Source organism: Mastacembelus armatus, chromosome 23, assembly GCF_900324485.2.
Source record: "Mastacembelus armatus chromosome 23, fMasArm1.2, whole genome shotgun sequence".
Taxonomy (NCBI): Eukaryota; Metazoa; Chordata; class Actinopteri; order Synbranchiformes; family Mastacembelidae; genus Mastacembelus; species Mastacembelus armatus.
Window position 1 is genome coordinate 13,618,564 of NC_046655.1, and position 27,143 is coordinate 13,645,706.

At 40.2% G+C, this 27,143-nt stretch overlaps 2 protein-coding genes across 4 annotated transcripts in view; both read left to right on the forward strand.

Moving 5' to 3' along the window:
* The first annotated feature begins 287 nt into the window (after window positions 1–287).
* On the forward strand, window positions 288–2,466 carry ndufa12 (NADH:ubiquinone oxidoreductase subunit A12). The gene is made up of 4 exons (XM_026326962.1): window positions 288–423; window positions 1,296–1,381; window positions 1,536–1,623; window positions 2,193–2,466. The coding sequence occupies exons 1-4, from the start codon at window positions 335–337 to the stop codon at window positions 2,371–2,373; spliced, it is 444 nt and encodes a 147-aa protein (XP_026182747.1). The 5' UTR covers window positions 288–334; the 3' UTR covers window positions 2,374–2,466.
* Window positions 2,467–2,688: 222 nt separating this feature from the next.
* The window catches only part of tmcc3 (transmembrane and coiled-coil domain family 3), a 34,600-nt gene continuing 10,145 nt past the window's right edge, over window positions 2,689–27,143 (forward strand). The window contains exons 1-2 of one of the 3 annotated variants that reach the window (XM_026327341.2): window positions 2,689–3,052; window positions 3,278–3,366. In XM_026327341.2, the coding sequence (XP_026183126.1) occupies window positions 3,295–3,366 (72 nt within the window). In that variant the 5' untranslated portion in view covers window positions 2,689–3,052; window positions 3,278–3,294. Of the gene's footprint in view, window positions 3,053–3,277; window positions 3,367–5,621; window positions 5,746–17,753; window positions 18,013–27,143 lie in introns of those variants that run through there. The other 2 variants (XM_026327342.1, XM_026327343.1) reach the window with 2 other exon arrangements.

Below are 27,143 nucleotides of genomic sequence, written 5' to 3' on the forward strand. Positions count from 1 at the left end.
TTGATCGTGTGTAGTATATATATACTTTTGTCTTTGTCATGTGAACAAGAAAGAAGCTAAACATAATAACAGACGCACTTAGTGACACCAATTATGTAAAGAATTTATGTAACACTGCTTTTTTATATCTTCTCAATTATTTTAAATTACCTTAGTAAATATGGAGTAAAAAGATAATTGCATAGTGAAAAATATGTCAGTGTGCATTACGGTAAATCTTATGTATATAACATTTGTTCTTGTATGTGGAACTAAAGGTACATGGGCTGGTGGGTGTTACACGGACCTGATTAAGAAGCACAACGGTCCGCATCCATAATTCGTCCGTCTAAAGATGGCGGAGTATGTAAACCTCGTCAGAAGGGCTTTTGGGCAAATAGGAGGTCACGGTGGAGTCCGAGGATTTCTCCTTCAGCTGTTCAGGTCAGTCTGATAAACCGTCTTTGTTTTCTTCACTAAGCCACTGAGGATAAGTGTGAAATCTTAGAAAGGACCGAAAAAGACGAATGACCCGGGTTTTCTGTTCGGAGCTAAGTTAGCATGTTGACAGCTAATCCAGACTTTTGTAGTCAGGGGTCGCTAACAGCAGGAAAACTGACAGCAAGTCAGACCCCCACACACAACAACAGACCATAATATCCACTGAAACACACAATAGTGTACAAGAGCAAAAAACACCATACAACATCTGGATCTGCGTCTGACTAACATTAAAGGTATAGACCGTCCAATAATTTAAATGGCTTTGAAAATAGTTTAATAGAAAAAAAATCAATATCCCATCATGCATTGGTCCCAGTAGCAAAGATATGGCTCAACAGCCTAAACTAGAGGGACTCTCATCTATTAGACTAAGAAAACAGCTGTCAGAGTTAAATTTTTGGGTGGACTGTGCCTTTAATTAGTAGTTACTGTTTCAGTCTCCATTGTTAAAAGGCTTACACGTTGAATGGAAAAGGTGTCTGTTTAATATAGTCCTACTGAGGAAGGTGTTACCTGTCAGAATCATATGTGTGACGTTGATACTTGACACAGACTAATTCAGAAACCCTGAAGGTACAGAAGTAACTGCGGTGATGGGAGTGAGGCAGGTATGGTTCACCTTGGCAGTGTCTGAAATCATATTACAAGGTTCTTCCAAGCACAAATGAGAAATATGTTGTAAAATTTACAGCTACGGTTAAGAAGAATATATAAATGTCCGTTGTTTTTACCTCTATTGGGGGGGGTACATGTCTCAGACTCCCCCAGTCCCCATGTAATTCTGACCCTGACTGTCACGCTGTTGTTGGCAGGGTGAATGATTTGAAGACAGGAACCCTGGTTGGTGTGGACAAATATGGAAATAAATACTATGAAGACAACAAGCACTACTTCTTTGGTGAGTCAACATTTCAACAGTACTGCAGTAATTTCACACACATGAGAAGTAACAATGGAAATTAGTTTCTGGATGATTTTGCCAGGGATGTAAACAGATCCTGACAGATCCTGTTTGGTAAAACTTAGTCTTGTTTCTTTGGCCATGTGTTCAGGACGTCACCGCTGGGTGATCTACACCACAGAGATGAATGGAAAGAAAACCTTGTGGGAGGTGGACGGCAGCATGGTGCCAGCTGAATGGTAGGACCTGCAACTTAACGTAGTCTTCCTATAAAGTAAAAACGAATCTAGCTGAGTGATGGAGTGAAAGCCTTTCTTCATGATCTTATATATTTATGAGTAAATATGCAGCATCATTATTGTGTCGTAAACTAAGCTAATCTGCTTCATCAGGTATGTGAGTGTGATGTGACCAGAGTTGATTTACTGTAGCAAACAAACAATTGTCTTGAGCTTTTGTGTTGTTTTTTTATTATATCCTGATTGGTTGGTAGAAGTCATTACATTGTTTTACTGTAAATGAAAGGGTGGTACATATTTGATATGTCAACTGTTTACTATAAACACATTTTTAAATCTAATAATATAGAATTGAAAATAAAATAAAATGCTTTGTTCCAATTCTTTTGTAGATAAACTGCACATAAAACTATAATAAAAAAGCATCAGAGGCAGGGGACAGCCATAGTCTTTGATAAATGACTAAAATAAACACTTTTTTCTAGTAGACTCAGGCTTATGACTTTCAGTAAAACAAAATCAGCAAAATTGCTGCAATATTTTAAGCGTTCGTCCTGTTCAATCTTCAGGCATCGTTGGTTGCACTGTATGACAGACGACCCTCCCACCACACATCCACCAGAGCCCAAGAAGTTCCTGGCCGAGATCCACCAGTTCAATGTGAGCGGCACCCCCCAGCAGTATGTGCCCTACCCCACCACCCGCAAGAAGATCCATGAGTGGGTTCCACCCAAAGCTGGAGCTCAGTGAACTCTGACTCCATGTGTCATTTTCCACACTGTAAATTATGGATTTCTGCCTCTGTATCCAACATGTCCTGAATAAAGCCTCTATACCGATGTTTATGATGGTTGTGACAGTCCTTACATCAAGCTGTTTTTAGGAGATAAGTGTTCCCCACAGGTTGGGAATCCATTCGTGTTGCTTTAAGTTTCAATATGCGACATCTGAGAATCTCGTACAAACTGGTAACTGTCTCACTTAAAACCTCCATGACCTGACCTGAATTTAGTTTCATGCTGCAAAAACATTTTCTGTCTAAAAAATGATGCAGAAGACATTGAGAGTATTACTCAAAAAACATTAGTGGTTAATTTTACTTTAATCAACTAATCAGTTAATCATCTAGTTGCCTGGTAAAGTAGCATCAACACACTATTCTTACTGTAGTGTTGACAGTGTTGACAGACCCAGTGTTTGTGTTACAGTTGGCTTACAACACTGTCTCTGTTGCATGTTAATCACTGCAGGATTAAGCTGAGCTGAGGGGAAGTTGCACATGCAGCATTTCACACTTAGGTGTGGAGAGATTCTCCAGCGCTGACTGGTCCCAGCATGTTAAAGTGCCCGGATGTACGACACATAGTCCTGATGAGTCGGTACGAGAGTCCGGACACCAGACCTCTCCTGTGGGACTGATGCACAAACGGTGGGTTTCCTTGGCTCTTTATTTATCCTTGTCGAACACTGAACAATTTGGAGTGAAGAATGTATTTCTGGCTGTAAAATATTAATGTTTGAAATATGTGTTTGCTCATCACAACCAAAGAAAAACAAGTTTAAAACATCAACAAGCTTAAAGTGTATGTTTCATTAAAATAAGATGTTCATGAATATTTGATATGATGTTTAAATAATGGTTTTCATAAATCAGGAGTCGGGAGCTGTTAAATGAGGAGGCTCACGGTTTCATCATTGTTTCCTCGAGGAAACAGTTGGGAGGAAGAAGAGAGTCATCTGAATGTACGTAAGTCTATAATGTCCACAAGGGGGCATTGTTTGTTGTCATATATGTCTGAGAGCCCCATCACCTCAGCTGCATCAGTGCAGAAGCAGCAGGCTTGTGGTGTCGTCTTGAGCCAGCGTTTCTGACATGAACAGTCCCTCTGGTCTTAATTTAGAGACTGGAGGAGACTTTTCTTAAAATGGGTTAAAATCAATGAGCTGGAAGTGCTTTGAGATGACCATAAGCCTGAGTGGCATTTATTCTGAATGGATGGATTGTTATGTCTGTATCTCACATTAGCTCTTAGCTACTGTCTGATTCATCCTCTGCAAATGGAGCAGATAATCTCTCTCTGCCTTTGTAACTGCTGCAGCTAAATTATACTTAAGTATCCAATGAAGCCAGCTGGACACGAGGAAGAGGCTAAAGACGCTCATCTTAATGTCGACACACAGTCCTTGTCTGACCCTCTTTCCTCTTCATCTTCCTTTCTGCCAGCTGTCATATCTCTTAATTGTATTTGTAGTCCATCACCTCCTCCTCTCCTCTCTTCCCTCCCCACCCTCTCCGTTTGCATCATTCATTCCAACTTCCTCCCACATGTAGATTAGATGTAGATTTGACTCCTAGTGGTCCTTCATGAGTACTTCCAGACTCCCATTTATTAAAAAAAAATTATTTATACAGATGTCAGCTGTCCTTTAATGGGTCAGAGTCAGTGCCTTGGGTCTTTTATTTTTCGAGGGCTTTGCTTGGAGTGTTGTACGATTACAAATGTCCCAGCCGTGTCTACCTCCCATGTGTGTTTCTACATGTAAGAGGGAGAAGAAATGAAAAAATCAGGCTGAAATTAAAGCTCTGTAGATTTTCTCTTATTCTGTAGTGGATGTTGCTGTGGTCTTTCTGTTCAGTGTGTTCTGTGCTTTAGATTTTCTGCAGATGGTGCAATGTTCCTCTTTTCTGTTTTAGCCTCAGCTCATAAAAACTGGTGGGTTTTTCTTTTGCTTGTTCTAAACAAACCTGCAGAGCAGATGCTTCACTTCCCCTGGGTCATATTAATTAGTGAATGACATTTTGACACACGTTAGCAGGAAAAGCGCAGGTGCAGCTAATGATGGAAATAGTGTGACTGACATCATTAGTAACACTGGAATAAGGCCTGTAAGCAGCAGGTGCAGACATTAAAGTGAAGAGTTATTCATTCAGAGAATAACAGCATCAACAAAAACCAAACATTATGAGCCTCCTAAAGGCAGACGTTATGTTACAGACCATTAGGTTGAACAGGTGTAACCAATAAGGTCTGTCCTGAGTCTATAGCTTTAATAAACACTGAGATGACGTAATTCACATTTACTGCACTTATGTCCACCCGATACACAGATAATACTAATATGACAGAGTCATTGCTGTTTTTAATCTTTTAATGGAATTTATTGACAACAGGAAACCATAGACCTCTATCCTTAGAAATAAATAAATTAAATAATTACACAGCAGGGTTTTATAGCACAGATGAATTCTAATGACATATCAGGCTGTGGCTCAGTTTGTTTGTTCAGCGTGCTCAGGTGTATTTTCAGTTTAGGGCTTTTCAGTGGAATTGTTAATAAGTATAAAAGATTACTCTTAAAATGGTGCCACTCCTACTGTTTATGTTCCTCTGATTGCTGAGTGGGAGTCAGGGCAGAGGCCATGTCCATAAACACACACAGGCTGTTATCTGGCACTGCACATTATAAGTGCCTTCACCCCTCAGGGACCACGTCTGGCAGGAGATTCCTGCAGTAACTCTACATTCCCACACTCATTTCTCCCCTTAAATCTCTCCCCTCCCTCGCTCCTCTCCCTCCCTCACCCGCCCCATCTCCCCATCCTCTGCCTGCTCCCTCCTGATTGGCAGCTGAGGTTGCCGTTAGTGTGTGCAAAGTGTGCTCGGGCCAGTGGAGGGTGGCTGATAGGAATCAGAAAAAAAAATCCTGCTCGGGCTGCTTCATGCCTTTTAAGGTGGTCTTTTCCCCAGCAGGGCAGAGGTGTGTGAGACCAGTGCAGAACCAGGCAGCTTCAGAAGGCACCTCAGGACAAGGCTGCTTGGGATTTGAGTGGTGGAGGTGCTTCTGGTTTGAGCCTAATAGCTGCTAACACAGGAAGCCAAAGATTTCAAAATAAGAAGGTTGCACATACACATACACATACACATACACACACATACAGCTAGATAGACACACACTCCTCCTCTCTTAGAGGCTAGTCCTAAAACTTCAAAGAGGCAGAGAGCTGTCTGATGTGCAGAGGTCTTCTGAAGCTGCTGTGGCATGCACTTTGACCTCAGGCTGTGAGGAAGAGCCGGCATGAGGAAGAACTACAGCACTATTCCACTCATCTATGTGACGGAGGTAGTGTTTGCACTTGTTACGACTCTAAATCTGTCTCCTTGTTGTTGATTTTCTTGTGTGTTCGGTGTGGTAGGTAAGGGAATCCCTTCATGTGCTGCTTGTTTATCATGCATGAGTGAAAAAGCCTAAATGAAGTCAGTTGCAGAGTCACATGTAATCAGCTGTGCGTTACAGCCCTTATGAACTTGACGTTTACAGCTCCAGGGTCACATGAGGAGCTTTTTATATGCAATAGAAAAAGTTTGAAGGTTGCTCTGATTGTACATTTTGTTTGCTTTCCGGGGAAACCGTCAAAGGCTTGTCATTCTTGAAATTAGAAAATAGATTTTACAGGCAGAACTTTAAAGAAAAAGTTTTTGTTCTCTATGTCTGTGTTTTTGAGGGAGTTCATGCTAGACAGAGACGGGTAAAGGTAGAGTCAGACAAGTTTGACCATGTTTCAGTAACATCTAAGGAATGACTCTAGGAAGACATGCGTCCTACACTCCTCTTAAACTGCAGACACCGTGTTTTCTTTCTTCCTCACTGGTTCCTAGAAAAACATCCCAGAAGTTTCTTTGTTCTGCTTCTGAGTACTCGAGTAGGAAATTATCTCTGTTCAGTTCTTTCTGGTTGTTGGACTCTGTGACTGAAAAAACCAGAAAAGCATCCCTGAGCCAATCCCTGGACAGCCATTTGTGCTCTGGGCTCCCCTTTTATTGTGCTGATGTGTGTGTTTTGGTGTGTGCATGTATTTTATGGCTGAGTCTGCCAGTATATGTGCAACAAAATGAAGTAAAAATAATGTTACGTAACCCTTCCAGTATAATGGGGCTCTTCCTGTTAACCCAGCAGCTTTCGTCAGTCCACAAACAAGGAAACTGTAGAAGGAAGAAGCAGCAGGACGTTGCTTTTCTTGTTGCTCTGTAGTGTTTTTTCACCTGCTTTAAGATCTCAGCTCGAGAACTACTACAAGTCTATAATCAGCCCTGATTAGTGTTTTCACAGCTTCTGCACCCTTGATATGTTGTGAAATCCATAGTGTGCAGTATATCCACAAAGCCTCAGAAATGTAGATACCCTCCAAATGCTAACTGTGGTCCCTGCCATCCATTTGCCATGGTAACTATCACAGTGTCTCAGATACACAGCCTTCGAGACCTTGGTCGACAGTCTGCTTTTATTTCCCCCGTTCGCTGTCATTAGTCTGTGTTTATCCCATAACAGGGGTAATGTCTCAGAGGACATTGAGGTATAATTCGTTGACACTCATGCTAATACAGCCCAAGGAGGCGTGTGTCTTTGTGTACTTTTATACTTACTCAAGAAAAGAATATGCACAGTGAGGACATTTACAGGCTCTCATGACAACAGAAGGTTAGTTTAGGACAGAGGTAAAACAGAGGTATATGATGCATATGATGATATATAAGGTGAATTATAGAAATATGTTAAACGTCACAAGATTCGCTGTACTGTGGTAACTTCCCTGCTATTATTTCTCCTCTTGATGTTTGTATTGTACCATTGGGGAAACCAATCAGCAGGGCTGTTTGGTTGAGTTTGTATGAATGCTACCAGCACAGATCTAGGGATGCTGAAGATTCTGGTTGTGCTACACTCAGGATTTGGGCTTTTAGGGAAATATCTCTGTAATATAATGTAATGTGAACTAAGTAATGCTTTATAGCAGTTGGACATACATTAGTGGTTATAGATTAGTAATATCTTTGATTATTCCCCACCGTGTCTCAACAAATATTGGATGGATTGTTATGAAACTTCATGGGGTCTGAATTTCACTTGATTGATTAAATCAGCACAACTCTGTAGCAAAACCTACTGAACACATCGTAATTCTGTCTCTGTGCATATGTCCTTCCTTCTGCGGTCATGTAAAACTCTTGTGATTGTTATGTATTCTGTAACTTTGCAATGCTGCTGAACCAGTACATGCTGTACTGAAAACTTAGCACCCACACATATGGCCATTAAAATGAATCAAACACAGTGACTGCACCAGTTTTAAAAACATGAAACACATCATCAAAATAATCTGAAATGAATGACATTAAATCCCAGACAAAATGGTTTAATGAGAATTTCATGGGTATTGTTAAAGGTCAGTGTGGCTCAGCATAACAAAATAAGCATCTCATCTGTTCAGTAAAACATGATATTTTGTGGTTGGTCCTGATTCATTATTTACCACCACTTGTTCTGTGCAGTGTCATCATTACTCATATCTCCCTGCCACAGTAATTATTTTCCATTTTTGCTTCCAGACATTTCACAGAGTGCACTGAGGGTGTCTGCCATGTTTTGAACACAAAAGTAAACCCACAGTCTTGCCGTTACTGACATTACTCACATTATTTTCATTGCACCCAGAAGATATGTGGTATATGATACACATTTCTGAGGAGGCTGCTTGAACCTGCAACGACTTGCTGGGTTGAATTAGCAGCAGCAGTTTTTTCAGTATAAACTCAGGAAATGAGTTAATTAACTAAATTGTAGTGAAGCACATTCATGTTAATGAGCATCCATGTGTTTATGTTTAAGCTCGTGGGAATCCTTCCCTTTCGTTCAGACATTTTCTTAACTAGATATAAAATCTTTGGCGATCCTTTGTCTTTTCCTCTAGCGCCATCGTCAGGTTAGAGCAGCATGGCACCTGAGAACAACACATTCCAGCTGATGATTGCTCCACTTTGTTCACCAGCTGGTCTCGGGCTGTTTCTGTCTGCTGGTCGGTGCCGAGCAGGTAGTGAAGAGTATTTTCTTTAGAGTGTTTTCAGCTGCCTGCAGTGATGCTTTAAGTGGAGAGAGTGAACTAAAACAATGAAGCTGCAGCCAGACAGTGACACACTGAGCTGTTTAAACTATGGTTTAATAAAACCGAGGGGAGCTGAAGTTTTTAGTTAATCATTTTCTGTAGTAAAACTAAAATGCTGCTCCTGTTAAAATTGTCATTGTGGCCTAAAGAGCATCACTTAATGATATAAAACAAAGAGAATCAACAAATCCTCAGGGTTAGAGGGCGGAACCTGTAAATGTTTACTTTATAAATCAATGAATCTATTAGTCAGTAATGAAAACAGTGAAACTTCATTACTGAGTATGGGCAGTAAACGCTGCAGCTCCTTCATTAACATCCTCAGGAGACAGACAGCAGACAACCTGAACATGACCTCATCAACCACACTTCGTCACACTAATTAGACCGGGGCCACGGTTGTGTCTGCATCTATATAACGACGATGATGATGATGATGATGATAATGATTATAATGACCTTCACTGACAGCCACATATATTTGTTTGCACTACGTCTGCAGACCCCAGCCTGTAGCTCTGCACACACAGGTAAATGCAAGCTACCATCCTATGGTCTCCGTCCATTTCTCATCATGTTTGTTACAGATGCACCACTAAATCTATCACCATGGCAACAAGAAATGATGCTAGCAACCTCTTATATACTGGTGACCGTTTCTGTGACACCAAAACACACATGTATTTTCACATGCTGTTCTTGTTCTAACCTTGCCCCGTTTTGTGCCTCTCAAAGCTAAAGCATTTGTGTTTTTGAAAAATAAACCTGGAAATTTTTCAAAACCCCTGAAGGTTTTTTAAAAAAAAGATACTCCCAGAGCCCTCTAAGACTTCTCTGTACATCTAAACAAAAAAAATACTGAATCTCCTGCACAATGAAATGATCTTAGCCCCTTTTTCAAAGTTAGGACTGTTTTTATCAATCTTAATTTCTACAATGCTGAACTAAAATTAATATGTTATGATCAGAAAATGTGTTTTCAAACCCTTATTAATTACAGTGAGTGCATGTGTATTGTTAGTGAAGTCTAAAACGCATTTTCTTTCCACGTGTGACTAACATTACACCGTATATGATCCCTAGACGGTCTCTTAAATTAAAGTGCAGTGTATGTTTCTGTGTGTGCAGCTTGTATGTGCTCAGCCTCATTAACATATAACCTCGTCTGTGTCTGTGGCCTGGAGCTCTCTGCTCTAACAGGCAGAAACTGGCTGTATATTATAACCACAAGTTAAGCTTTTCTCTTTTGCCGTCTGTGTTATTTTATTTCATACTGTTTTTATTGTATGTACAATTTATTAGGTACTAATAGTTAAAATCCCCTCTTCATTATTGTAAATTGTTTTGCTTCAGTTCTCCCATGTTTTATTGAACTGGCTAATTCTTGCAGATATAAAGGTGGTGTCAAGCCTCTAATATTACTCTGTAGTGTTTCTTTTCATGATTATGTTGATCCATTATGACTTTTCTGACTTTTATGTTGATCTGCTGATCAATGAAATAACACTGAGTGTTTCAGCAATTTCTCTAATGTTGCTGGCTTAGCTTAGCACAAGGACTGGAAACAGGGGCAACAGTTAGCCTGGCTCTGTCTACAAAGCTAACAAACCCAGACACAGTGTGTGTTCAGCCTGTCGATCTGTCTCCTTTTCTGTCTCTCTGACCTCTCACTTTAATCTCATTCCTCTGCGTTTCAGTTCCTTTAACTCTGTCTCTTTCTACACCTACATATCACAGCAGTAGCCATTTATTCTTGAAAAAAACAAAAAATTAAGGCTCCAAAGAGACCTGAAGCCACTCAGAGGAAGACAAAGGGGCTGAAATGTCACAAGCTGGTGGTGCAGAGTCGGTCGTGATGTAGGCGTGTGGGGAGATAACATGAAAGCGTGGCAGACGCCCCTCCTCGCCTCCCCCACACGCTTTGAAAGTGTGACCCCTTAGATATTTATTTCAAACAGTGTCTGTGCCCGTGTTCGCTCACAGAGACCGCGCTGGCCTTTATGAAAGCGTCCACACATTCTGATAGATCAGCTTACATTGCGGTGCGGCCGCTTGGATCAGGAGAATATATGAAAGTGTAGACAAGAAGCAAATTAAATTAAAAATCAACTAATTTGACCTTTTCAATCACATGTGGAGCTTACTAGACTAGACGGAGGTATAAAGTCACCACCTCAATGTGATTTCAGCTCATATATATATATATGTCTGTGTAAATATATATATATAAAATCAAAATGATATAACGGGAGGGAGACAAAGGATATTGGAAGATCGGTGTCTGGAGGAAAATGCAATCCAATGCTCTTTGTGCATGAAAGTGAACAGCTTGAATGGAGCTTGCTGATGAAATTGCAGGTACATGTAGGCTGAGAGAAAATAATTTAACTTTACAAGAGAGTCTACAAAATGTGGTGAAATAATGACTGTGGACACTGCAGTAAGCTTATAGACTCAGTAAACCCTGACCTGCTGTTTTCTTGTGACCAAAAGCATTGATCCAACCAGAGCAGGCAGGATTTTAAAAAGCCCCACACTCCTCCGATGTATTTGTTATGTATTATTTATTTAGTTATTGGTATTTTCTGTATATATATTTCACAAAGTCTAAATTCAAAGTTTCCAGGAATAAACTCCAGGTGGAGAAAATTAGTTAAATGTAAAAAAAGGCTTTCATTATGTTAATGAAAGTAAAGAATTAGTATGAAGCTCTTAAAAGTAATCCAATTCAAATACAGCATAAAGCTATAGCCTCCAACTCCTCAGAGAAACAGGACCAGACCTCTGTGTCCTCGTTTGTAGCTGGACCCAAATCTCTGTGTTCATGTCATCTCCCTTTATTTTGCACAGAAAGCGCAGTTGTGCAGGAGTTTTTAATTGAATGGGCAGCAGTACAGACTTTCAGTCCTTGCCCATGTTTTCTCAGTTGGTTTGGATTTATAACCCAGCTCCTTTAACCTCCAGGCCACTGAAACTCCTGACTCTGTTCTGCCTGCTCAGGAGACCATCTGTTTCATAAATCCTAAATGTATGCAGTAAACTGCAGCAGGGTTTGTGATATTGTGGCCCTTTTATTAACCCTGACAGTAGTGCATCTATCTGCTGCAGAGCTCCAACTCCAGTCAGCTTAGATTTACTCTCAGAGCACCATAAAAACCGCCAAACGTCTTCCATTCCCACAATACCCATTCAAGTGCCCCATTGATTTAGTTCCCCTGCTGGACCAGGACAAAAGACAGCCAACCTTAGCCATCCCTGAAGTAATGCAATTATGGAGCTGAAAGGGTCTCGAGGAGTGTGAGGAGGAGGAGTGAAGGTTCTGCTGTTCATTTGTTTGAAAGAGGCAGTGATGGAATAGAGAGGGGAGGTGAAGACAACAGCTAAAAAGTGAAAAGTGAATTGCAGCAGCTCTGGAGCAGGTTGCACCAGCCATCATAAGTTCAAGCCTACAGTAGCCTTGTTGTAGCATAAGTTAATTAGAACAAACATGTTCTTACACTGATCACATGTTACTAAATGAATAACTTGTGTAAACTGCTCAGCAATTAAAAATGTATGGTGCTACTAATGAAGGAATTAAAGGGTTAATATGATATGATAATTTTCACCACTCAGTAAACCAGTTTAGTAGTGCTATAAACTATTTAAAATGCTATTTCACAAAAACAATGTACCTCAAATATTGAAGTGTTCTGCAAATAACACCAGCTAAATTAGCCAATAATGTTAGGAAGGTTGGCATCAGCATTTCCTTTCATTTCCTTCTATTTGTTTCTCTGCGTTTTAGACTCCACTAACCTTCTGTTAACAATGCATTGCGTGACTGTTTAATGGTTGCTTGCAGTTTCTAACTTCAGTCAGCTCATTGTTTCTATTTTCCAGCTTCAACTTGACTCTTTTTCTTCAGGCGTAGTGTTGATTGGGCACAGGAGACAGATGGATGTGACTGTAACTGTAAATGCAACTGCATCCTAATATAACAAACTATTAGTTTGATGCTACAAGCTGGTGGTTACAAAGAAGTTTAAAAAGACTTTATACACAAACTTAGAGACTTTATACACAATTCTTGCTCTTTAATTATGTGGTTTTAGGACTATATTATAGTCCGACTGAGTCCGACTGAGTCTCTGCCTCCTGATGCATGTAGATCCCCAGACTGATTAGTCACTGCCCCCATTGCTGAGCAGTAGCCACAGCAGCAACCTCCCTCATGCTCTTTCTGTCTCATCTCTGTTGCAACTTGTTTGCCTGCAAATAGGGATCATTATGTGTGCAGTGCTGAGCCTAATGGGGCCTCCACAGCACAATGTGGACAGAACATTTATGTGGTTGAAGCTAGCCTTGCTGACAAAGCCATCTTTTTGGCAGCGAGATCCAAAGGGCTTATGTAATTTTATTACTTTCAGGCTGAAACTGAGTGACAGGGATCATGAGCTGTGTTTGACTGAAGCCAGGCTGCAGCGTTTGCAGGGCTTACTTGAGTATGAAAATGCTAAGTTATATAGGTGCATCAATAAGTGAATGAAAGGAAGAGAGGACTGTGGGAGGGACAAAGGCTAATGAGGTAGAACTGACATCTGAGAGGGAGACCCATCATGAAAGAACATGTAATTACTGTCACAAAAGCATCAACTTCTAATACAAAAGTGAGCAGGAGATTGACAGATGTAATATGAAGAGAGTGTGATTTGAGGACAGGTTAGACGCGAGCACAGAATGATGACGAGGGGGCGGGATAAATGAAGGGATGTTTTTTTGGATGCTTCTGTGGGGGGGTTATGTAATCCAAAAATACACCATAACTTTACTGCTCCAATTACTGAGCCAAGAGGATGTGCATGTGTATGTGCAAATGTCTCCTTGTTCAGTTGATTCTGACTGAACTGATGCTGATTTGACTTTGCCTTGCATGGCACATGGGGTGAGAGATGAGTTAAACTAACTGATGCACGCAGCAGCAGGTCGCAGCTTTTTGCCGCTGAGCCCAGCTGACATTTACATATCAGATATATTAGTCTCTGCAAGAGTGAAATCAGAAAGACACCAGACTGTAGGGAGAACAGTAAAATATTCAGGATCTTCTAGTTTAATTTTGTTACACCGGGTGACTTCAGAGGCTTATTACATCTGTAAAATGAATGTGGGTGTAAGTGTCTGTCTGAGCAGCATTGTGGTCTTACAGGGAGCAAAAATCAGGAAGCACAGAGAGATATCGTGGGAACCCAGTCTGCTCTGGAGAGTTTCCCTTCCTGTCTGGTTCAGAGAACAGAAAAGAAGTTTTTCTTTTCTGCTTAGTGTCTGTCTGTCGCTTTCTTTTTTACACACGTATTAGATGAAGTCAGTGATACCGACAGTGAGGTATGGGAACTGATACTAGCGCTGACGTCACTTTTACTGGCACGGACGTAGCGAACATTAACTCTGGAGGTGGTTTTATAGATGACACAGTGTAATAGCATTAAAGTCAGTTAAAATGAGTTATCTATGGAGCACCGCCTTTCTCCCTCACTTTAGAATACAGTGCCCTTTACAGTGTTCTGTAAAGGGTAGAGCACCCAACTGTATGTCAGTGCAGGAGACGCATCCCTGCTCCCCTCTCACACACAAATTAATACTCTAGAACCCCAACAAAACATTCAAACCCCCCCACAACAAACATCCTAGAATCCCAACAAATAAACGTTCTAGAACCCGAAAAAAACATTCAAACCCCCCCACAACAAACATCCTAGAACCCCAACAAATAAACGTTCTAGAACCCGAACAAAACATTCAGACCCCCCCCACAACAAACATCCTAGAACCCCAACAAATAAACGTTCTAGAACCCGAACAAAACATTCAAACCCCCCCCACAACAAACATCCTAGAACCCCAACAAATAAACGTTCTAGAACCCGAACAAAACATTCAGACCCCCCCCACAACAAACATCCTAGAACCCCAACAAATAAACGTTCTAGAACCCGAACAAAACATTCAAACCCCCCCACAACAAACATCCTAGAACCCCAACAAATAAACATACTAGAACCCTAACAAAACTTTCAAACACTCCCCAACAAAGATTCTAGAACCCTGGCAGAATATTCTATCTCCCCTCCAACAAATAAACATACTAGAACCCTAACAAAACTTTCAAACACTCCCCAACAAAGATTCTAGAACCCTGGCAGAATATTCTATCTCCCCTCCAACAAATAAACATACTAGAACCCTAACAAAACTTTCTCTCAAATAAACATTCTAAAGGCCTGACAGAACATTCTAACAACATTCCTCAAATAAACATCTATTCCCGACTTTCAACAAACAGTCCAGAATCCCTCCAAAGCCTTTCAGAGCTCTTTGAATTCCACATCATCTCCAGAACATCCTGATCCTCGGCCTCACATACACAGTCCAGAGCCCCACCTAAATGCTCCAGAGCAATACCAGTGTTCCGGAGGTCACACTGATGTCACGGCTGAGATGGAGAAAGGAAGTGAGGCAGGAAGTCCATAAAGAATGTAAACACTGCTTGAGTGAAACCAGAACAGTGGTATTTTAAGTTTGAGTTATGGTGTGGATTTTATATTTATCTGCAAATGATTAATTAACAGAAATTTTGCATCTTATAACAATGAATTCTGACATTTATACACAGTATTTTTTCACTTTTTGTAGGATAATTGAATTTTGAACTGCATTGTGTTTATTAAAAAAAAAAATCAAATGTGGTGACATTTAGATAAAGAACCACAAAGCATGCATGACAGACGGCATGTGTGTGCGCTGAAGTCTGGCAGGGGTTTTGTGATTTTCTGGCACTGGGAATAGTCTTAAATTGTTCCTCTGCGTATCTTTTCCAGTTTCACACTATCACTAGTGTCTTGCAGTGCTGCAGTACCCATTACAGATCTGCTCTTAATGCCATTTATATAAAGTTATATAAAGTTGTTTTCTAAGCCCACATCCAGTCCCCTTTCTAAACCAAATCATTGCTAAAGTACAGAGTGAGCAATAATCTGTCCCTAACTAAATATCACACTTAACTCTCCTCTCCTGCTCTTCTCTCTTTGACAAACATAAGCATGGGTTTTATGAATCAATACCCATGGGCAATGGACTGGAAGCATATCAGGTTGTTAGGACTGATCAAAGCAGAGATTTATTGTGGCTCCATCCCAGACCTCTGCAGTGATTTTTCTAAATATGCACATATTCACTCACAGAAATGATTTGATTGAATTAGCCTGTATCACATTCACATTTCACTAACAGAGCTGTTGCCCTGCAGGCAGCCTCAGTGCCAGGTGCTGTTCTGTGCTCTGCAGGCTGAATCACAAACTGTCCAACCTATCAGCGCACACACACTTGTCACAATGATTAACAGGCGGCTGACTCACTCACCAGCCTCATAAAGTGGGCTTCAGGTCGATGTGTGCATGAGAGCTAAGAAAGTGATAAATAGCGACAAAGGTGTAAGACAGCGATAAAACCGATAAGAGCACGTCAGTGTGTTTTTTATAAGATGGCAGGTCATGCCCAGAAGATGTCCCCACAGGATGAATTGTTAATGTGTGTTTGGAAGGTAAATTATTTGCAGGCTCAGATCATATGGCAAGACCACTAACCATACTAATTGTTTTCTTTATCAGTAGGCAAGATGAGACCTGATGTGCCTTTTAATCATTCATGACTCTTTCTCCAGACCTTTGTGGCGTAGTTTATCTATCCTTTCTCCCCAGATATTGCCTGTGTCATGTCTAATCTATTTCAGGCATCTATTTATCAGGGTGACTGCATGTTTTACTCTCCAATAAACACAAGCTATTTAAAAAAAGTCTGTAAAGGATGAGGAAACAGTGAGAGGAGAGTTCAGGATTACTGGGATGGTGAATATAATGATAATCAACATCCTCAGAAAAGCACCTGATACATCCGTTAACAACCCAGCATCACTCACCGTGATGCTTTTTACTGTGATGGCACCTAATAAACAACCTAACTGCACTTTGGAAATAGTTCACTTAAGTATTTCCATTTAATTCTAATTTATACGTCTAATTTACTACTCTGCTGCATTTATCTGGCATGTGTTACTTTTCAGATAGACATTTCTGTGCATAATTTATGATAAACATTTGCATTTCTTTGTTTCACAACTATATGCAGAATAAGTGCTTAACATTAGGTTCATCTTAACAGGCTACAACATGCAAATTCTACCTGTAGAAGATGATCAAATACGTTGTACACTGTAGTAATATAACACAATGCAAAAGTAATATTTTACTTTTAATATTTTTAATAAATGTTTGTTTTTGCTTAAATAAATTTGCTGGATTTTACCTTGTAGAGGAATAATTTTATCCCTGTATCAGAAGCCAGTTTGTTACGTACACTTGTCTAATATAATACAGTCCAGTACAACACCCAATTCTACCTTTACAAAGAAAATGTTTAGAGAGTAATTAAATCATGTTATTACTGAGGTTGTACTTTGCAGTGGTATTGAACTCGAATTTTATGATATTGCCCAACATATTTAGAACCATGAGAGAATATTTTAAACATATTTCAGTATATTCCAGTCCAGTACAACACCACTACTAAGTATGAGTTCAGTAATAAAGATGTAGTATTAGTATAAGCACCTGGGTTGCGTTAAAATGGGCCGGAAGTAACCATTATCTCTATTCATCTGCTGATTTTATTTTATTAATGAATTGGTTGTTTGGTTAATCAAGAAAATAATGAAAGAAATAACATAATTTCTCAGAAACCAAAATGTTTTTGTCTGCTCAGTAGTCCAAAATCCAGGTTTACTAGTGCTAGCTTGGAAACGCGACATGAATAATTATCTGACTGGTTTCTGATTATTTTTCTGTCAGCTGATTACTCATCCAATTCCAGCTTTAATTGCATAGGTGTGTCTAGCTTGTATCGTTGTAGTACTTTAGGTAAATTAAAGATTGAAATATTTCTGACTCATTATCCTGATGGTTACTGTGACTTCCGTATTATAGACCATCTTATATATGTTTGAGTTAAAATCTATTTAAATGTGGTTGAACCGAGAGCCCCACATTCCCTTGTTAGAAATTAATTCATCGGGGTGTACTCGATATCTGGTGCAGCCCCTCCCTCTATGTAACGCGATGGGCGGGGCTTGATTACATTGCGCTTCCCTGTGTTCCCGGGGTTTAGGTGGATTACCGGGCGGACTAGGGGAACAAATTATACCGTTACCGCGGCTGGAAGGCGGCGGCAGTTAAAGCGGGAGCCGTGATGGCAGGTGTTCCGCCGACGACGTTAACGGATAACGGTCAACTTTGCATCTGAAAACGGCGAAACGGGACATTCATTGTGAGTCGTAGGGATTATGTCCGGAGCTTGTTGTGCTGCTGTGGAGAAAAGTTTACCGAAAGTCGGGATTCCGTTACACCAGCGGCGCTAAAATGGTAAATATACGTTTTCTCCCGTTAGGAAGTTAGCTAACGTTAGCTCACTAAATGAGCTAAATGAGCTCTTTTGTTGTTAAAACAAACGGCTACGTGTTGAGGCACTTTACTCTCTTGTTTCTACGCGTTTCAATAAAAGATGGTTTTGGTAGAAAAAGCTCAGTTTAACAGACACAACAAGAGCTGACAAGTTTTTCTGCTGAGTTTGTGTCATTAGACAGTTGGAGATGCACAAACAGCTGGTGACTAGTCCCGACACGTTTTGGTTTTAATGCCATACTTCATTTGGAAAAAGCTTATGTTGTTTGTGCGTGTAGGAAAATGGGCATATCGGCTACAACAAAAAAGATGAAGATGCTTTTCAGGAATCTCTAGTGGCCTTTCTTTATTTCGGCATCGCTCTGATACTCTGATCACTACATTTTCTCCTTACTTGTCCATTTTAAATGTTGGTCTTTTATTTTCTTATTCCCACAGTCGTGTCACAATACTGTTGTGTACGTGTATCTGCATTCGTATGCGAGACATCCTTAAATTGGCAGATTTTTAAATGGAGTTTGGTTGAGCTTTGAAAGGCCATGTGCTGAGCAGAGAGCAAACCTCTCACAATGGTTAAACTCATTTTGAAACTGTTCTCAGGTGAGCTTTCTGTTATTCAGACATTATGTAGGCAGTTTGCAAACCAGTATGTGCACCTGGAGGCACAGACAGCGGTGGAGCAGGTTTAGCCAGTCTTGTCTACAGGTTGATTTCAGGTGAAGATACAAATCTTTTTCATGGAAACTAAGTGATGCCATAAGACATTGCTGTTTTGCTGAGCAGAGTTTGACCGATCTCCTTGTTGGAAAAAGGTTAATGACTGTACAGCTTTTGTGTTACCATGCAATTCACAGGTCCTGAGTGACTCTTGATTTTTAAGGTCTTTTAAAATTGCTTTAAGATCCCAGTTCTATTGTTCTGCTTAATTTGAATATCATTGTTAGATAATCCAGTGTTTTTTGGGTTTTTTTTGCCAGCTGACACCCACATACACAACTGTGAACAATGCCTCTGTGGCACTCTGCTGTCTGTTAGGCATCAGTACATGCAGATACACAAGATAACACATAAAGACATTTCTAAACTCATGACACCTAAATGAGCTGTTCTGGGACTGGAGGCACATCAACCTGTCCTCACACGTTACCCTTAATTTCACTAGTTTGACTAGTGTTGACTGAGCATCCTTCCAGTGACGCTTCCCATTCATACCTGGAGCTGCCCAGTACAAACATAGTTTACTCTGAGCAGCTCTGTTGGTGCAGGGTGAAGTGCCTTACCCAAGGGCACCTCAGCAGTAGTTGGAAGGATATAGCATTAGTCATTCACTTTCCCCAAGCACATTTTCCAGTCTGTAGCTGGAAAGTGTGGCCTCTGTGAGGCAGGAATCAAAGGGAGCCTGAACTTGGTAGAAACTCCACAATTTCCAACAGAACACTGTTCTTTAATCTATTTTATTACATTTTAGTGATTCTGTGCTTGGGACACATTATGTAATGCTTTTAGTAGCAAAGGTTGACAACCAGTTTAAATATTATTTTGATAATCTATTACTCTTTTAAAAATGCAAAACCTTACCTGGGTTGCGCCTCTCGAATGTAATGACTTCTTTAGTTTTATGTGATTGTTAAGTGAATATTTTGGAATTTGGACTATTGGTCAAACAAAAGAAAAAAAGCAATTTGAAATGCGTCAAGCATTCAGTAAGTATATTTAGCAAAATACCTGTATCCAAAAATAGTAGATAATAGATAATTATCTGCAAATGTCCTATTTGTTTTTCATTTTTTTAATTCTTATTTATTATTGTTTTATTATAAAAAAGTAAAAAATAAAAAGCTTTAGATTCAAATTTCTTTTTTCTAACCAACAGCCCAAAAGTCAAAAATATTAAGTTTAATGTCAAATACAACAAAACAAAAAGTTTAACAAGCTGGAAAAGGGATTTTTTGTTATTTCTGACTAACTGATTAATCAACAGTGTCTGTTTTCATGTCATTTAATGAGTTTTACTCAGTACTGATGAGAAACTTCATACAGGGAGGGAAAAAAGATGTTTCCTAACATTGTCTCTGTCGCACATAATGCACAGTAACATATTAGACAGTATTGGACCCACAATAACAGCTGCAGAACGTTGGCACCTGTGGCTGAACGGCTGCAGGTACAGGTGACACACTGAGTCCCCATCTCCTGTGGAGGAGAGAGAACTGATTGGTTCAGCCAGGCAGAAGGATGGTTGTTGACTTGGTTTATTGAAATATCAATATGGATGGCTCTTAAAGGTCATTCGCCTGTGTGTATTTACATAAGCCTGAATAGTGTGTGTGTGTGTGTGTGTGTGTGTGTGTGTGTGTGTGCGGTTGACGCACCGAATAGCCTTTTCTCTTGCTTGTATCAGATCACTTTCAGAGAGGCTGACTTTGTCCTGTGCAGCTATTTGTTTATGTTTTTGATCTAAAGGCATCAGGGCGTGTTTCCTTCTCTGCTCTCCTCACAGGGTTCCCTGTGTTTTTCTTCCTTAGATTCATGGCAAAAGAAAGACTGTTTTGATTATACTCGTCTCGCTTATGTTGAGTCTCCTGAAGTTCTTACAGGTGCAGAGGCTTGTTCACTTCACATAGTACAAGCACTCACTAATATTTTCTTTTATTAACAGACACAGCTGGTGATTTCATGTTTCTCTTACTGTCAACAGCTACCATGGAAAGACCAAAACCTCAGAGACTTGAGCATTTCTCTAAAACCTGTTTTAGCTTATATACAAGTGCACTGGCAGACGTGTAGCTTCATTAGGAGAAACATGTGCACAGCAGTTTATCTACAAACAGCCCCACAGACTAATAACGGTGTTTTTACGGTTCCTGAGGAGAAGTTCCAGTAGGCGAGGACAAACAATCCATCTCTTTTCTTTTAAACTTGTACAAAGTGAGCATTGGACAACAAACGCTCTGTACATGGTTGTGATTACCCACTGATTAGACACTTTGGTTCCTTTATTTTTCTGTCAGTTTATTTTGTCCACCTTGAGAAAGTCTGTTTAACACTCAGATGTTCACCCAGGTCTCTGTCTGGTCTCTGGTCCTGCACTATGTGTGTGCATGTGTGTTTTGCACCACCGGCCTCCTGTTGTTCTGTTCGGGGCTCAGTGCTTTGCCGATGTTAGTGTTGTCTGTTGTCTTAAGTGTCTCCCTCTCAGCATGTGTCTGTTGTATTCCTTCCCCCGAATACTGTGACTCATACCAGTACGTTTCCATGAATCGATCACATCCGACAGTCTCTTCTTGTGTGTCAGACATATACTCATGCTTGTCATATTGATCAGACTCTGTCCCAGACATTGTACATTTCTCACAGAGCTGTAGTCCCAAGTCTGTAGCGTAACGAACATAAACAGAGCCTAGCACACACAGTGGCCTCTGCCTCGTAGGAGCTAGTCTCCAGAGGCTGCTATGAGTCTGCTGATCTGTTTATAGATAAACTACTGTGCCTATATTTGTTCTAGTAACAAAACATGTCACCAGCGCTAGCTCACTGTTGTGGTGTTGTGGTTTTAAACTCTGTGACACATCTTTTATATCAGATACACACACACTACTTGTTCATAAGACTCATTTGCTATTCTTTGGTCTTTTCATGGGGTTTGTGCCCAGTCACAAAAATAGAAAATCACCTGCTTTATTGTTCTTCAAATCAGTGGCCTGAGACATCTTTGTCTGTGATGTGGACTGTTCTTTAATAAAAAAATAAAATGTAAGAGTGCTCGCTAGTTGCCAAATATGTGAACATAATCAAAGCAAACCAGAAGCTTTTATTTTGCATGCATGCTGTACAATCCTTCCTTTTTGTTCCCACTCATTGGTTGTGTCTGGTTGCTGTTCAGATCGAAGTGGTTAACTGGCTCATTTTAAGCCTTAAGATGTATGACAACATTTATTTTTTTATCAGTTTTAACTTGAAAAACAGGCAATAGATGATTCAGTCTTGTATTAATAGCAAAATGCAGAACACCTGCTGGTTCCATTTTCTTAATTGTGACATTTGAATATCTTTGGAGTTTTTGAACTGCTGTGGACTGGATGGACTATGAAAACCTTGGGCTTTAGAAAACTGTGATTGATGTCGATAATTAGCAGATTAATCAAAGAAATAATACCCTGGAGTTGCAGCCTCACATGTCTCTTTGAACTCTCATTTGCTCATTAGAAACAGTCTGTTCAGCGTTCATGTTAAGTCTTAAGGTTTGAGGCACTTTTTAAAAATAATCCCATTATTCGCCACATAAACATGAGACAACAGTGAGATGCCAGTTGTATAATGTGTTTCCAGCCTGCAGGAGGTTATGGTTTTCCCCCTAAGCAACACAACATTAGATTACAAGGTCAGATCTTTTTTCTTTGTTCTGCAGGAAACGTTTTTTTCCTGGAGCCACAGTTTCATGGCCTCTACACACAAACAGAAACACTATCCCCCATCGGCCCCACAAATCCCAGTGATGAGCGGAGCCGTGGCCATTGTTTGGTCTCTGAGAGAAGAAAACCAGAGGAGTGAATGTTGCTGAATGGGGGCTGACTGATACTCTTCGCCTTCAGCGCACTTCATTGGCTATTATGGCGAGATGCGATGGCGTCTGTTGTCAGGGCAACCGGTGGAATCTGTTTCTCCGTCACTTCGTCATGTGTTGGAATAAATGAAGCTTTATCTTATTAAAATGAGCAAACAATCTGTGTGGGCAATCTGTGAAATGTGAATTACTGAGACATTTCACTCGTAGGTACCGAGGTTTATCTCTGCCCGTGTCTCTCTGTGCTCTCGGATTAGGGATTGAGTGGACTAAGCTGACAGAGAATACACACACTGCAGTGATGCCGGGTGTGTGAGTAACACGAGGTGGCTTAAGCAGCACTCCAGTACTCTGTCCTTTTAAAGAGATCCTGTGTTGGACTAGCACACACAGTGTTCCCCTGGTCATTTCATATAAAGCTGATACATTCACTGTGAACAGATGTATTTAGCTATCACTCCTGCAGCTCCTGCATAATTATTACAACCTGCAGCAAGGGCTGCAAGAAACAGTTATATTCATTATTTAACTATCTGCTGCTTTTTATCAATAAAATGTCAGGAAGTTGAAATATTCTCAAAATAATGAACTCAATACTTGGGGATTTTCAACTTTTTGTTGGACATGAGATTGGCATAAATAATATAGAGAAAATAATCAGAAAGAATAATCAGTGAATTATCAAAGCAGTTTTATACCATATGTTTAGTTTTGGGAAAAATGTTTCAATCAGCCAAACAGCAGCACAGATGTGCAAACCACATCATTTCAGGGATGGTATTTTTGGTTTCTTGCAGGGTTATCACTGTGTGGATAAACCTGAGCTGACTTCAGTGACCCGGGCAAAATTGTGGACGTGACCAGCACATTAAGATAAACATTATAAATGGACAAATGTTCCCTCAAAGGCCACATCATAAACTCTGACCTTATTTGAATGTTTATAAAGCTCTAATCCGATTGTGATGATCCACCTGTGGCGTTCAGACAACGACCTTGACCCTCTCACTCCCGTGTTCTCTGCCACTTTCTGTCTCATCACTTCCTCTTCGCTGCACTTTAAATCTCTTTCACTGTGACTTTTCCTCAAGGTTTTGACCTCACATCTGTACCGTCCTCATGAGCATTTTAGGTCCCTGCTTGAACGGGAGCAGTAGCTGCTGGGTAATCTTTGCTCTCTGGAAAGCAGAGATTAAAATCTCAGATTACAAGAGGAGAGATGAGACAAGAGGGATTACAGCTGTTTTTTTTTTTTTTTTTTTTTTTTTTTATTGCTTCCCAAAGTACATGAGTCTGTGAAAAGCAGCTTCTACAAAGATTCTGATTGATTCTCACACTGTTCGGCTCTTCTTTTGGTTTCACACTGGATTGTGAGCTCAGTTTTAAAGCTTTGCGTGTGCATTGTTGTTTCTGTCTGTGAGCAGTGATCAGGTGATGGTGAACTACATAATAAATGGACTGCCAGCACTTTATTGATTTTTAACTCGATATCCATCTACAACTCCCTCACCCTGGTGTGATTTATTGATTCAGTTTGGTGCCTAGTTTCTCTCTGGTGTAGTTTAAAAAAAAAAGACGACATAGTCAAGTAAATCACCTTTTACAGCTGCTAGTTGTTACCATTCTAACCAGAAAGCCTCTGTTTTCCATGAAGTTTAAGACTGTTGAGTTTAAATGATGCTTTAAATTGTGGGAAATGTTCCATATCAACTTTATATAAAATGAAATAAATCAATCAAATTTCATTATGCCTTTCTAAATATGGCACTTTATCATCAAATATCATTAGAAACATTCATTAGAGACATTAGGGTAATTACTCCAAACAGATAAGACCAGATTACTAAAAAGGCTGGCAGCTGCAAACTGCATTTAACATTGTGTACCATCCGGTCTGATCAGAAAGCAAATCATGTGGTCTGTTCTGCTCAGATGGTTTCAACTTCATGCTTTGAAGTTTGTGTTAGGGAAGGCTGTTCTCAACTCTTATCCATCTTCCTCTGCAACAGAGGACTGTGGAGAACAATAGAACCATCCTCTTAGCAGCAGGAAGCTACAATATGTGCTTTGAATTTTTAGAAGCACACAATTCACTGCACAGTTTTCAGTCTTGCTAACTGCATGGCTCATGAAATATCTCCACAGCTAATGGCTGGATTGAAAGCTGTGGTAGTTTTGTGTGACTGTGTTAACCTGTTGATGTTAGTGCTTAGCTCCAATCACAGCTCCAAGTAGTCCTGTTTCTTCTAACGTACTAGTCTGTTCTTTCGTTTACGTCACAGGTCACAGCTTACATTTGAAGTGTAAAGGGTAAAGTGTTTGCAGTGTTGAGAGGAAAGGGGACTAACTGAGGAGAGGATGAGAGCAGGACATGTGACTGACTCAGACATACCCTTCTCCCTCCATCTGTGGGTTGTTAATGAGGCTCTGGGGTGTTTTCCCAGGTCGTGTCACTGCAGCACTCAGACACTTTCATACTGTATAGATGGAGAAACTGCACTGCCAGATTTTAAATGTCTGTTGTCTGTTTTGATGAGAGAGAATCTGCAAAGGTTATAAACTGTGACAGCCTGATGAACCTGATTTCTAATGAAATCCTCTTTTAGTAAGATCATTTTTGTACTGATTGTTCAAGTGACGTTTTATATTTTTCCCCTGTTTATTTTAACATGCTATTTAATTCTGTCCAACCACTCATACAGGCTTCACCTCCTGATACTTGCACTCCAAAATCAGCTGCACTGCCCCAAGTAGGAAGCGGAAATAATTTCATATAGTTTGCATTGATTCTCTGTTGGCTTCATCAAATGTCACTGATTTCTGAAGTGTCTGATTAACACACAGGTCAAGTGCATAGATATTCACTACTCAGGTGTTTCAGACAGGGCAAAATGGCAACTTAACACATGATTAATGTGCTGTTGAATCAAATTAAGGGGCTTTAAAAGCTGGATTAAACCTGCAGGGGACGCAGCAATTTCTCTGAAGTGCTGTGAGCTGAATTACAGTTCCACTGAATAACAGTGGAACTGAACACAGTGTTGGTGATTTTTAAATGGTTCCGATCAATAAAAGCAAAGCGATGAAGATTGAACAGATTGATCCATGAAATGTGGCACCTCAGGCAACACTTTCAGTGTGGACTGCCAGCACTAATGTAGCTTTTACCTAGCCTACTTACGCTCCATCTAATGTGGACATGTCCTGTCCTGTTCTGCCTGCCTGAAGTTTTGTATTGTATGTGGGGTGTGTGCAGAGAGTAGCCTGTTGAGACCTGAAATGGGTTTCAGTCAGTGCTCTGATACAGTAATCAGGCACACCTTATGTTTGGCCTCTGCAGGTGTGTGTGTGTGCATTTCTGCAGATGGAGCAAAGGTGAAGCTTTTAACGCAAACAAAGACAGAACCATACGTCGAGGTTTCTGAATGTTTGAGAGTCTGAGGTGCATCCCTGGTGAAAATATTCAAATATTTCCTCTGACAGCAGTATACAGTATGTCATGATACAGCAAAATATATGCAAAATCCCACCTAAAATAATAAAATTGAAGTACAGTGCAGTAACCTATGTTCCTTAATTTTCTTCTAAACATCTCTTTACACTGAAGCTGACACTTTTGTTGTATTTTGTTTGTTTGAATAAGAAAAACGTTTTTTTGTGTGTGTTTGTGTGTTTCTGAGTATTTCCTCTGTCATTGTATATTTTCTGCATCTTTTTCCATCTGTTCTGTGACTGTTGTGCTTTCCATGTATTCTCTGGGTGGTGCTCCGTGGTGTCTGTGGAGCCTCCTGTGGGGAGGTGTGCCTGTCTGCCAGCTCTGCTTCTCCACAGGAGGCTCCCTTTTCTGGTCACAGCTTCACGGCCGATCCCCCCCCCCCAGGCGTGAGTCTCTCGTTTCCGGTTCAGATCAACCAAATGTCTCATTTCACCTTAAACTGTCCTTTTTTTTATCACAGATGAACTGAAGCCTCTTTTCTATCTCTGTGTGTGAGTGGTAAAGTTTCAAAATGTGATTTTCTTACACCAAATCAAAGCTGATGTTTTTGCTGACAGCAGCAGATCAAATATTCATGTTATTTCTGAGACCATTTTGCACATTAGAACTATCTACTGTAAAGATACTCGAAGGTTCCCTTTAATTGTAGACTTGAAAAGAAGGAATTCCTCTGCCTAATTATTGAATCATTGAACTGAACTGAGGACAGAAAAAAGTTTACTTTGGAGATGAGTTATGGACACTAAGATCACAGCAGTTGGTAGAGGAAAATGAGTTTTTTAGCTCAAATTCTGTATGTTTTTAGCTTTGGCGGCGCTGTACTTCTAAGATAATGTGAAAATTATACAACACAGTGTTTAATAGCCTGCAGAGTTCACTAAGTAATTTTAATGATGCATCTCACTGTTAGAGATCCAATATGAGATTGTTTCATTTATTATTCATACAGCGCAATTGTACAGTTTGTACCCGTTTCTGTTTTGGAAGGACTTTAGTCATCTGCCAACAAAATGCTCCCTTGCTTCTGTAGCA